The 11,473-nt window shown below is 39.0% G+C and overlaps 3 protein-coding genes across 14 annotated transcripts in view; 2 read left to right on the plus strand and 1 right to left on the minus strand.

Moving 5' to 3' along the window:
• LOC113674731 (uncharacterized) overlaps nt 1–1,707 on the plus strand; it is a 52,540-nt gene extending 50,833 nt beyond the window's left edge. For all 12 annotated transcript variants that reach the window (XM_089197618.1, XM_089197623.1, XM_089197625.1 and 9 more), the window contains one exon: nt 102–1,707. The gene's annotated coding sequence lies outside the window, so the exon portion shown is untranslated. The remainder of the gene's footprint in view (nt 1–101) is intronic.
• A 1,568-nt stretch (nt 1,708–3,275) lies between these two features.
• On the minus strand, nt 3,276–5,292 carry LOC149049964 (uncharacterized). The gene is made up of 3 exons (XM_089195743.1): nt 4,803–5,292; nt 4,266–4,340; nt 3,276–3,995 (listed from the first exon to the last, which is right to left on the minus strand). Exons 1-3 carry the CDS (start codon nt 4,974–4,976, stop codon nt 3,600–3,602), a joined length of 645 nt encoding a protein of 214 aa, XP_089051869.1. The 5' UTR covers nt 4,977–5,292; the 3' UTR covers nt 3,276–3,599.
• A 338-nt stretch (nt 5,293–5,630) lies between these two features.
• LOC113674727 (uncharacterized) lies at nt 5,631–11,209 on the plus strand. Its single transcript, XM_027191214.2, has 2 exons — nt 5,631–5,821; nt 6,617–11,209. The coding sequence occupies exons 1-2, from the start codon at nt 5,746–5,748 to the stop codon at nt 10,111–10,113; spliced, it is 3,573 nt and encodes a 1,190-aa protein (XP_027047015.2). The 5' UTR covers nt 5,631–5,745; the 3' UTR covers nt 10,114–11,209.
• The last annotated feature ends 264 nt before the right edge of the window (nt 11,210–11,473 follow it).

The raw sequence follows: 11,473 nt of genomic DNA on the forward strand, positions 1-11,473 counted from the left end.
AAATTGTATTCATTCCTTAACTAACAGCGTAGCTACGAACGACAGTCCAATGCAGGCCCATTTCATTCCTTAAATATTCTTTGTTTCATTTTGACTCACAGATGGAAAATGTGCACTGTTACATCATAATAACTGACTTACAGATGGGTGCACTGTGACAGAATGGAACTGACTGGCAGATGGGTGTACTGTGACACGATGCAACTGACAAAGATACTGACTACTGACAGACAGAACTGTACTTGAGAAGAGTCACGTGTCTCTGTGATTGACGACTTTACGAAAATGTCAGGCACTCCTCAACTATTGAGATTGGGCATTTAACAGTGCATATATGATTCAGTCATGCTTGGCAAAGTAATTGGCACATTATTCGAAATATCGTACCTCGATCTTTCTTAGAACTGTTTTATTCTTAGTGTTCCTGTTAAAAATATATATTTTATCGCAATTTAAACTATTAAATTTACCTGTACGACCTAACCTCTGAGGAGACGTATAAAATATACCAACCCGATTCGATCTCTCGGACCAACATAACATTGGATCAGCAACACCTTTTTCTTTGTAATCATAGGATGGTTTCACTGGGGTTAACTGCTAGCCGTAAAACGGCTAAACAATTTAGCCGTTAGGTGTAAAAATTGGCAAATTTTAGCAGTTAGTCGTACAAAAAGTTAAACGTAAAAAAAGTTCTGGTGACAAAATGGAAAGATGTTAATCTTTAGCCGAAAATTTGCCAAAATTTTAACCATTGGCCGTAAAAGCCATCACCCCATTGAGATCCCCTTATAGATCTAAAAAGGGAAAGTCAAACGTAGAGGTGTCATTTTGCAGACAAATTTGGCCATTGGGATGAACAAAGTCAAAGGATTTCTAGCAAAAAGACATTTTTCCTTCTTTTATACATGAATATAACTTTCTAATACATACCAATAGTTGAGGTTTTATTGGTTTTTAACGAGTCTATTGACATTCTCTTACGTTTTGTTTGAGCTTTATGTAGAAGAGGACTTATTTCCAAATTGGTTCAAAAACAAAGTCTTTTTGGGGTTTAGACTTTGATGAATTTGCTTTGCACCCTATATCTAAGACCTGAAAAAGCCAAAAAAAAAAGCGACATACCAGTGAGGAGTGCCTGTCATAACCTATGTACTCTTGATGAAACCGAGGAGATAATGAAGCCAGCAACGGGGAAAACCAATCCCGCATATAGGTTGGTGTCATGCTATCCTTCATCAAAAGGTTATGGCGATTTGACCTCCATGAGCTTCGTACCTTGGGAAAAATTTTCGCCCTGACGACATTCAATTCAATTTATCAGTTATTTTACACCCTTGGAGGAGACTTCCATAGTTTCACTTTAACTTCCTGAGTGGAGGAAAATAAAAAAAAAGGCAATATTTGTTCCAAATGTGTAGCAAGGCTTCAGCTAGTTGCTGTAATTTTTGGCTTTGATCGCTTACTCCTAATGTATTGCGGAAGCTATGGAGCCTGTTAATGCCTGCATCTTGGACAAAGTGGGCTTGGAAATCAAGCAGTTAAAGAATGATTTAGTGGCTCGTTGACATCAATTCTATGAATGCCAATGTACAGAAGATCTCGGTGATTGGTTATCTTACAAGGAAGGTAATGGCATTGTACCACAGTGGTATGTTCTACAATGAAAATGTAAATAGTGTACAATAAAAGGATGATTTAATTGTGTATTGCCAAAGGTTTCTTGGGGAAAGCACCTGTCATATCGTTTGGACGTTGATAGGAAAAATGCAGGGATAGATCATGATAGAGAAAGAGAGATTTTGAAACCCTAGAGATTATAAGCCACGCAATAGTCTCCAAGGGCCCTACCTCGTGGTATGCGCTCTTTTGAAAGCTTTTAGATGCATCTCCCCATCATATTGTAGTTATTGCCTAACCGTTTATACGCCCCAGTATTCCCTTGCCTACCACAGTAATTTAAATCGTAGATATTGCGGCCTAAAGACTTTTGCCGTGTATGTGTTTGACTTTTCATGTCCTTGGAAAGAGTCCACGATTCAGAAAAAGCCCGTGCTTTGCCTCACAAGTTTGAACAGGCGATTGAACCACTTTGAATTTTCCTTCGAGCTTGGAGCTTATCCTAGACGGTCACTTATATTGACCTCACATTTGTCAAGCAAAGACCTTAAAGCCACAGGGAAATTAATCTTCGAATTCAGACATGAATGTATCAAAACAACACGGATACAGATGCTCTCGTTTCTTCCATTTCAAAGGGACGGCAGTGTCTCGATGGGAAATTAAGACAAGATATTACGCACTTAACTTGTAAGTCATTATTGTTATACACAGCTCATAACTGCCCTTTGCACACATCTCGTGGGATCACTTTTCTATGGTCGAACCTGCCATTTCCTCCTTTCTTTACATTTTCTTTTGATATTTCAAAACGTCGTTTAACCTAGGTTTCTATGGACTAATATCCATATCTCCTATCACTGTCGAAGTAGATATGAGGAGTAAAACTGGCACAATCCAGAAGGTTACTAAGTTCCTTTAAGTGACTACATAAGTGCTAAAGCCAACAACAGTATTTCGCAAGCTCCTATGCACTTACCTTTCGAATGAGATATTTAAATTCTCCACAAAATCAAGGTAAAAAATATTTACACTTCAAATAAAGGGGATATTCGAGTAAAAATCAGTTGATGCTAAAAATCAGAAGTAAAAATTTTGAGTGACGTTATGGTGACTCAATGACTTCAACCTCGTGTAAGTCAAATTATGCGGGCTGTTCAAGATGAAAAGCGGGCGGAAGTCGAAGTGCATGTGGTTAAGATACAATGTACTGTGCAGACGATCTTAACGATCAGATAAATATGTTTGAGTTTCTTGTCCCTGATGAAGAGCGTTTTGTTCTAATTAGACAATCCAGCTTTCCGAGGCATATCTTTAGAATGGTAAGTTGTTCGCATGGATTGGTGCCACCAATGTTGCAATCAAGGATCAACACGAATGAATTCCTCATTCTTAAGAAATGCCGAGGAAAGCTGGAAAGCTAAACGTTCAGAGGCTTTTGACTACACAACGAACCCGCATAAGCTGAACGACGCGAATTTGAAGATGTGGACATAAAGTCATCGAAACGTCATTTAAAATTGCTTGCACAGATTTTGTTTCAAATCATTTAAGTAAGAAGATGTTTAAATGTCGTTAAATTTTCTAGTTTCAGTTCTTGAATTACTCGAAATACGCGATAACAGGGTTCCTAACAACGAGAAGGTTTTGGCGTAGACTTTAAGCAGCCTCTTTTATTGTTACAGTTTTATTGCGTTAGATTACTTTTAATCAAACAAAAGAGTAATTTACAATTTAGACAATGAACTGTAACCTGGTTAATTTAGGGTAGAAGGTGCAAAACCTTTGTAAACTGATGCATTTTTGTTGAGCAGTCCCTGTGGAACTACGAAACACTGCACTATTGTCGTACCTCGTCTGCATTTTGTTTGGGAGCAAATTCAAACAATGGCGTTTGCACTGCCTGGATGAGAGTCTGACATTATTATAAAAGGTGACACGATTGGCTGTGTTTGGTTTTCATCGAATTTGATGGGAGATTACTTTTGCTTCGTTTTCTCCTTATTTCCATACAATTCTCTCATCTGTTTGCACGTTAATCGTTTAAATAAGCTGTCCTTTTTCTTGGCCTTAACATTCATTCCCATTAGATCTCCACAAACTCTGATGAGAATCTTGGTTTTCTTCTTCTTCTTTTTCTTCTTCTTCTGAAGAGGCACACACCAAGGAGGGTACAGGGGCGGCCAGGTTTGTGTGCAGGGCCATGTCTGAGGCCAAGTCTGAGAACCTGTCTGAGGCCATGTCGAAGGAACTGGGGCTGATGATGTTAGCGGTATACACTTACCGACTCCAAAATGGTCGCTGCAGGTCATTTTGTCGCAGCATTCCCTGTCGCGATGGCAGATACCGTTCTCTGCCACGCACCATCGAAGAAACTAAAATGAAATAGAAGATGGCTTTAGAAGACTGAGAAATTATTCGATTTTACAGAGTAAAACTGGACATTAGAGCCTTTTGTCTTCCAAGAGGTGCTTACCATAAAGTTACAAGGGTAGGGTGAAAAGCGTTGCTTTTACCCAGACTATTTATTTTATTTCCAAAGTTTTATTCCGTGTAGTAACGAAAAGTAATGTTACCCACGCCCTAAGTTTTGTAATGAAGCCAAGAGCCGCCCACTTTTCTCCCATCCACGAATTTATTTTTACCTGTGACTGACAGTAAACTTCAACAATGAGCGCTAGAAGTGAAACACCAACTAAAAACGCGTTCTTCATCGCTATCTGAAAATTAAAATAAAATCAAGTTCGACAAAATGTTAAAAGGGGCTATTTTCTCTGAATCTTCCGTAGTTAGTATAGGGAGATACTGAATCCCAGTAAACATAATCATTTTTAGTAAGCCGAGCGGCCAATACCACCCAAGTATTTCGAGTGCGGTAAAAACTTTTATTATTCTGTCAACATTTGTAAATTTACATAATTTTTACGTATTCGAAACCAAGTTTCTGTAACCATGTGATTTTTACTCAAAAAACTGAGTAACATCGACTATCACGGACAATCTAATGAAACTAAATTCCACTCTTGATGAGCTTTCTTCGGTAAAAATAATCTTTCGACGGAAAGATATTTATAATCTATCAAATAAATTAAAAAAAACAACAACAAAAATAACTATTCGTAAATCCTAGGGAAGGCTGGTTGATTTAACCGTCAATATTAAAAGAGATTCAGTCACCATACCTCAAGAAATTGAGTGGCTTGATGAAGAGACTTGCTTCTCAAAAAGCTGTCGTAATTTCTGTTAATATTCCTGGTACCATTTAACTCTAACCCATACTTGTTGATCTTATCACTTTTTACCTTGTACCAGTCTATGGGAACATGTGGTTTTTTTTTAATGATTTCTGGCGACATTCAATTCATTTTAGATGAAAGAAATTTAGCTCTAGAGTCGAGTTTGCGGTGATGGAATGAATTTTTTAGCTCAAAAGTCCATAACTAAGAAGCGAACTGTTGAAAGTCAAATACAAGATTAAATGAATCCGCTTGGTAGACCTCCGCATAAACATGATAAAATTAAATAAACAAATACTGAAGTTAACCGATTATGAGACGGAATCATCCTTTTCCTTAAAGCTGCCAAATGAAAAAGAAAGAAAGCTGAAACGTATCTTGTATGTTTCCTTCTAGACAATCATTCAAAAATGGCTTGAAAATTAGCTCCCTCTGGATGTTTCTGAACTTTTTTTCCTAAAGTCTTCTTCCTATTGCACAAACTGATGAGAGTTTCATGTGGAAGTTTCGATAGGAAAAAATGGTTTTTGTTAGCATATGTACAACAAAAATCAGCTTTATGCTATTTCAGCTTTATGCTATTTCAATATGATGATGGAAAAAGGCGTATTTTCCACTTTATATGCGGAAAGGAGACGGAAATACAGATTTCCTAGGGACACCGCGGAAAGCACGGAATTAATTTCAATTGTAATTCAATTCAAATTTGATGGTTAGTTTTTCCTGAAGCGGAAGAAATTAAAATCGATATTAATTCATAAATTTTGTGTCATCTTTTCCATATAAGGCTAGTATTTCTAACCTATCGTTCAGCTTATTGTGAAGAGAGAAAGCTAAAGGGAGAAATTTTCAGCTACCAAGCTGAATACTGTACAGAGACAGTGACAAGATGGAAAAACAAGCCTCCGCCATTTTCCTTAGATGTCTCATTTACCTTCTGGTTTGTGTCTTGATTATCTCATCAGGTACATTACTTTTCTTTAGCGACAAAGAGTTTTAAGTGAGTAACTCAGGGTAGCACAATTTGTATAAGCTATCGCCAATTCAGCCTCTGAGAACTCAAAACTGGATTTTATTTGGACTATTTGCATTCATGCATGATTTGTTTATCTCCTGAACCAGTTTGCTGCATTCTTTACTCTTCTATTTGGCTCTGTGTGATTATAAGTTTAAGAGTCATTCTCTCCAATTACGTACCAAATCTCTCTATAGCAAGAAGTCATCGTGGCGGTTGTTATATGTTGACAAGAATTCGTATTCTTATCAAGTCCCGCTGTTTGTAGATTCATTCGGTGTCGCGATTAACCCTCACTCGACTTACTCATGCTAGCGATGAACTTTATCGTATTATCTGACAAAAAAAATTATTTTATCCAGAATAGAGAAATAGCTGAATTCCTTATTGGATCACTCTTGTAAAACGAAGTTCTTTTTTATTGCTGAAACCGAAAAGTAATTGTTCGGGTCTTGAAATTAATGCCGAGCGGAATGTGAACACCGCATAGCTGTTTTTTATTATAGCATGAAAACTAAATACTATCAGCCTATTTTAATATTTGATTTTGTAAACGAAAGGCTAAAAAGCCGCCAATAGCTTTCGACATCAACTGAGGCTGTCACAAAGCTTTAGGAATGCTTCCCAGCGTGTTTGGGTTTAGGCACTTCATTTAATCCTTAATCTAGTTGTGCAATGCAAAAAAAATCCATACTTGCGCCGGTTATCTAAGAGAACTAACTACATCAATTATTCTATTTTGTAGGTGCTTCGAGTTCTCCTATCTACGTTTCTCACACTACAGGTGCAAACAGTCTTCGCTGTGGCTCACCGTACGACCCTTGTAAGACACTAGATTATTCTTTGAAAAAGAGTGGATTTCTTATCCTGAATGGAACAGACTCCAGAGAAAATCGCTACGAGTGTGGTCCAGAAAACAGCACTAGTGCTGTGATCATAAAGAATTTAACTATTTCCAGCTGGTTTGCGCCTGCATATATCTCATGCGAGATTCGGTTCACATCGTTTCAACCTGAACGAACGGGCATGCACACTTCCCCCACCAAAGGATCTTATTCCTTTCCTGCTACTGGTGACGGATTCAAGACAGACTCGGTACCCACGATTACCATGAAGAATCTATCATTTGTTCAATCTGGTGTTACCTGTAATGGAACGTGTAACTTAGAAGTTGAGAACTCGTCATTCGATCAAAGCGGCGTTACCTGTAATTACTCATGCTCTGTGAAAGTATTGAACAGCACCTTTGCAAACCCTACGATGGTGCCCGTTCAGTCTGGTGTCGCCTGTTACGACAGTTGCCGTTTGGAAGTTGTGGATACTGTATTCGTGCAAGCCAGTCTTATCTGTAACGGAACATGCTCCATGAACGTATCAAATAGCAACTTTACCAACTCAACAGTTATTACAGATGTCAACACCGGGCAAGATTCGAAGGTGATATCAATCACCCATTCGCATTTCATCCGGAAAAGATCACAGCCATTTATCAAATTTCGTTCTCGGGCTGACTTCGTGTTAGAAATTGATAACTGCACTTTTCGAGATAGTCACTCGCTTCCTTTTCCCGATTATTTGATAGACGTCAATTCCAGTTCGCTGTCAGTTGGTAGAGTGGTTTTCCACAGAAATAATTTTACTACCATCTTTGGACATGGCATCAACCTGTGCGGCTGTTTTAAGTCGATTTCACTAGAGAATCTGTCAATAATTAACGTGGAGTCATTCATACTCAAAGTCAGTGATAAAACGAGTTCTACTTGTCGGCTCAGAAGAGTCACTGTCCAAATGAACAACTGTTCAGTACATGGCCCAATTACAAATCAGGGGGCTAATTCTCCTGCAATTGACATTGAAGCACGTGAGATGAATATGTCGATGAATTACATGCAGTTCCATTCAAACAATCGATCTTTGATCTCCTTTTCTGCGAACAATGGAAGTTTGACCATCAACAATTCAGACTTCGCAGATAACTCCAAGCAAGATGTTTCTCATTTACTTTCAATTTCACCTTACAAGGAGCGAAACAACCCACCCAAAACTACGAAAGGGGAACAAGATAGCGTAGCTGGCAGCATCTTTTTTAATCTTCAAGGCACAAAATTCTCTCGCAACAGAGTACTAAAGTCGATAATAACACTCGAAAAAACGTCAGCAGCGTTGTCAAATGTTACTTTCAGTAATAACACTGTTGAGGGGCTCGGTGGGGACATTCACATCAAGGACCATGTAATAGTAATGCTTAACAACAGTCGATTCGAGCGTTATCCACGTCATTATTTTGCATCAGCTTTTGTCCATTCTGATGTGAACTCAAACTCTTTTGTGAATATCACCAACTGTCGTTTCAAATCACACTTTGAGGTTGACGCAAGCGTGATATTATTTCTGAGATCTGGGATACATCTCCGCATTGATAAAAAATCCGACATAACGTGTCCACTGGGTTATTTCCTTGAAAACGCGTTTAACGTTAGCCTTTCAGGATCAGCCATAAACGATACCTACAAACTTACTTGCAAGAGATGCTCCGTCGGATTGTATAACCTTCAGCAAGTGTACGCAATTCTTGATATTTCTGATACTTCAGTGGACGAGCAATGTATCCCCTGTCCCTACGGGGGCAACTGCACTCGTGAGATCGAAGCAAAACCAAACTTCTGGGGATATCTTGAGCCAAAAGATCGTCGACCAACCGTGAAATTTGAGATTTGTCCTCTGGGATATTGCGAACCAAGCCCAAGAAGCTTTAATAGTTGCCATGGTTACAGGACTGGCTTCCTCTGTGGTCAGTGCAGAGAAGGCTATACGGAAGCCATGTTTTCCTCTGAATGTCATGAAGAGGAAAACTGTCACAACAACTGGTTTTGGTTCTTTAGTCTCGTATACATTACTTGCTTGTCATTCCTTCTCATCACACGACCTTGTATATTTCAAATTTTATGGCGAAATGCTGCGTGGTTTCGACCCAAAAATCACGGACGTCAACCTTTACAGTCTTTGCACTCATCAGATGAGCAGCACTATAGCGGCAAGCACTTCGATCATGCACTTGTGAAGACGATATTTTATTTCTATCAAACCGTAGAATTACTTCTAATTTCCACCTCGCCAGAAGATCTGATGAACAAAGTGACATTTGTACGCCCGTTCATATCTCTGTTTAATTTTGAGATATGGAACGAAAACTTTGGTTGTCCTTTTCCTGGGCTCACGGCAGTTACCAAACGACTGTTCTCCAGTTTGACAGTTTTTGGAACAATTGCTTGTATTTCGTTGATTTACATCAGTCATAAAGCAATGAGTTATAATGGTTGCGTCGACCATCCACGTGTCAACCTGTATCTGGCAGCTATAGTAGAAACGTTACTTCTTGGTTATGAAAAGCTTACAGATGTGTCCTTGAATCTGATGAACTGTATCCAGGTGAAATCAGAATGGCGTCTTTTCCTGGACGGGAACATCCTTTGCTGGCAGTGGTGGCAGCATGCTCTGCTTTCCTTTATCATGGTGTTTGTCGTTCCTTTTATATTCGTCCTATTCTGGGGCTCAAAGAAATTGAACGAACGCACAATATCAACCAGAGAACTGACCATGGCATGTATACTGCCTTTACCGTTCCTACATTACTGGGTCGTTCAACTCTGCATCAAAAAGGAACCTACACAAGTACACCTTGAGGGAGCTGAAGAAATCAAAGAGGTCCTTCACGAACCATTTCGACCACCTGATGAAGACGATGAAGGGACATTGTACTGGGAAAGCGTTTTAATAGCGCGGCGTTTGGTTCTCTTGTGTCTGCATTCCTTCTTAGCTGATCCTATGTTGCGTCTCTTATGTCTTACCTTTGCATGCTTGGCCATTTTGCTGCATCATCTGTACAAGAGGCCTTTCAGAGACCCAATCGCCAACGCTTGTGAAACATTTTCTCTAATCGCCTTGGTCATCATCTCCACCTTTAGCTTGGCTGAGGCGTCTCTAGTGTCCGAAGGAACAGAAATTGGTGGTCCAAGAGAAAACGTGTTCAAAGTGCTTCAGTGGATTGAGCTCGCTTTACTCGGAGTTGTACCTGCATGTCTCTTTATGTTGGTGTCTTTGGTGGTCCTGTCGCAGCTTTTTCGTTTATTCCTTCACGTCGTCATGTGGGACCAGAGGCAACCGCAGAGGTTGAACAGGGTCTGGCATTTCCCTGTCGATTCATCGAGGCCACTCCTTTATTCGTCTCCAGCTATGTATTGAATGCTGGTACATTCTAAACACATTTATGCCAGCAATTATTTAGAGTATTATGAGCTTTGAGGCTCAAAATCTTATCGTGTTTCGGTAGGATGCACGATCTCACTGTAAAAGAAAGAAACAGATGAGGTTACGTTTGTTGTGAGCAAGAAATTTTCATGATATTCGGACCGCTTAGTATTCCTTTGAAAACATTTTCCGACGGTCTGTTAGTTTAATTACCACTTCATGAAAGTATCAATGGTTGCATTACCTCTCAAGAAAATATTATTATTGCCTCAACACCAAAAGTGAGTTATTAATTGTTTGTGGGTTTGGCCCGAACAGACCTTTCGGATACCACCTCGAGATTCCCATAAAACTTTCTGACGACTTTTCCTTTTTTTTCAGAAAATCTTCCTAAAATTGATTAGGTAGTTTGGAAAACATTATGGAAAGGGGAAATTTTGTCGGCAACTATCTTAGTTTCTTTTTGTAATATTTTCAAAGCCCTCCTTCTTGTACAGCAACTTTAAAAAATCCAGATTGGTTAATAGAAAGGCCATTAGTTGAGAAATCGAAACTTTCCTGTTTTCATATAGCAGTTATAAAAGACACGTAAATAAACGCGTTGCCTGCTCAGGGATCAGCCATTATTTATCGATCGTTGGAGAGGGGGTGGAGGATTTTGGCCATGTCACGATACAACTCCTGCTCACCCCATAAGGCTCTAAAACGATATTTTGATTCCCCCCCCCCCTTCCCTACCCTATATGCAGTTAATTGGCAATCAACTTTCTATAGTCCTACTATATATTATATTGGCCACAACTGATCCCTCTCTGTACTGTTCCCCCCCCCCCCCAAAAAAAAAAAATCGTGTGACCCTCCCTCCCCTTCAAGACTGGTCCCTGAGCTCGTGAAAAAGCGTTATTTGTATCAAAGTACGCAGGTAATAATTTTTGTTCAAATATAAATTCTAAAAAAAATTATAATGATGGTCATAATGACTATGATAACTATGACAATGATGGTGACGATGATAATGACGATTATAATAAAAATGATAATAATAATATTGATAATAACGGTAATAATAATAAATGAGGATGATCATGATAATGGCCATGGTAACAAATTATATTTACTAAGTTCCCCAAGGTCACACTGAACTGCTCCCTCTCTCAGAGACCGAATAGTATCATTTATGAATATACAATAGTTAACAACATTTTCGAAAATAGATGACTTCACCTATTATAATAATAGTAGAAACGATGTATTTGAGTGTCGCCCTTAGACACTAAAGGGGGGGGGGGGGGGACAGAGGACAGCATCTGCAAATCTTAAGATGTATATGAAAAATATCATGATTTCAAAGTTC

This window comes from Pocillopora damicornis, chromosome 2, assembly GCF_964200805.1.
Source record: "Pocillopora damicornis chromosome 2, jaPocDami1.2, whole genome shotgun sequence".
NCBI lineage: Eukaryota > Metazoa > Cnidaria > Anthozoa > Scleractinia > Pocilloporidae > Pocillopora > Pocillopora damicornis.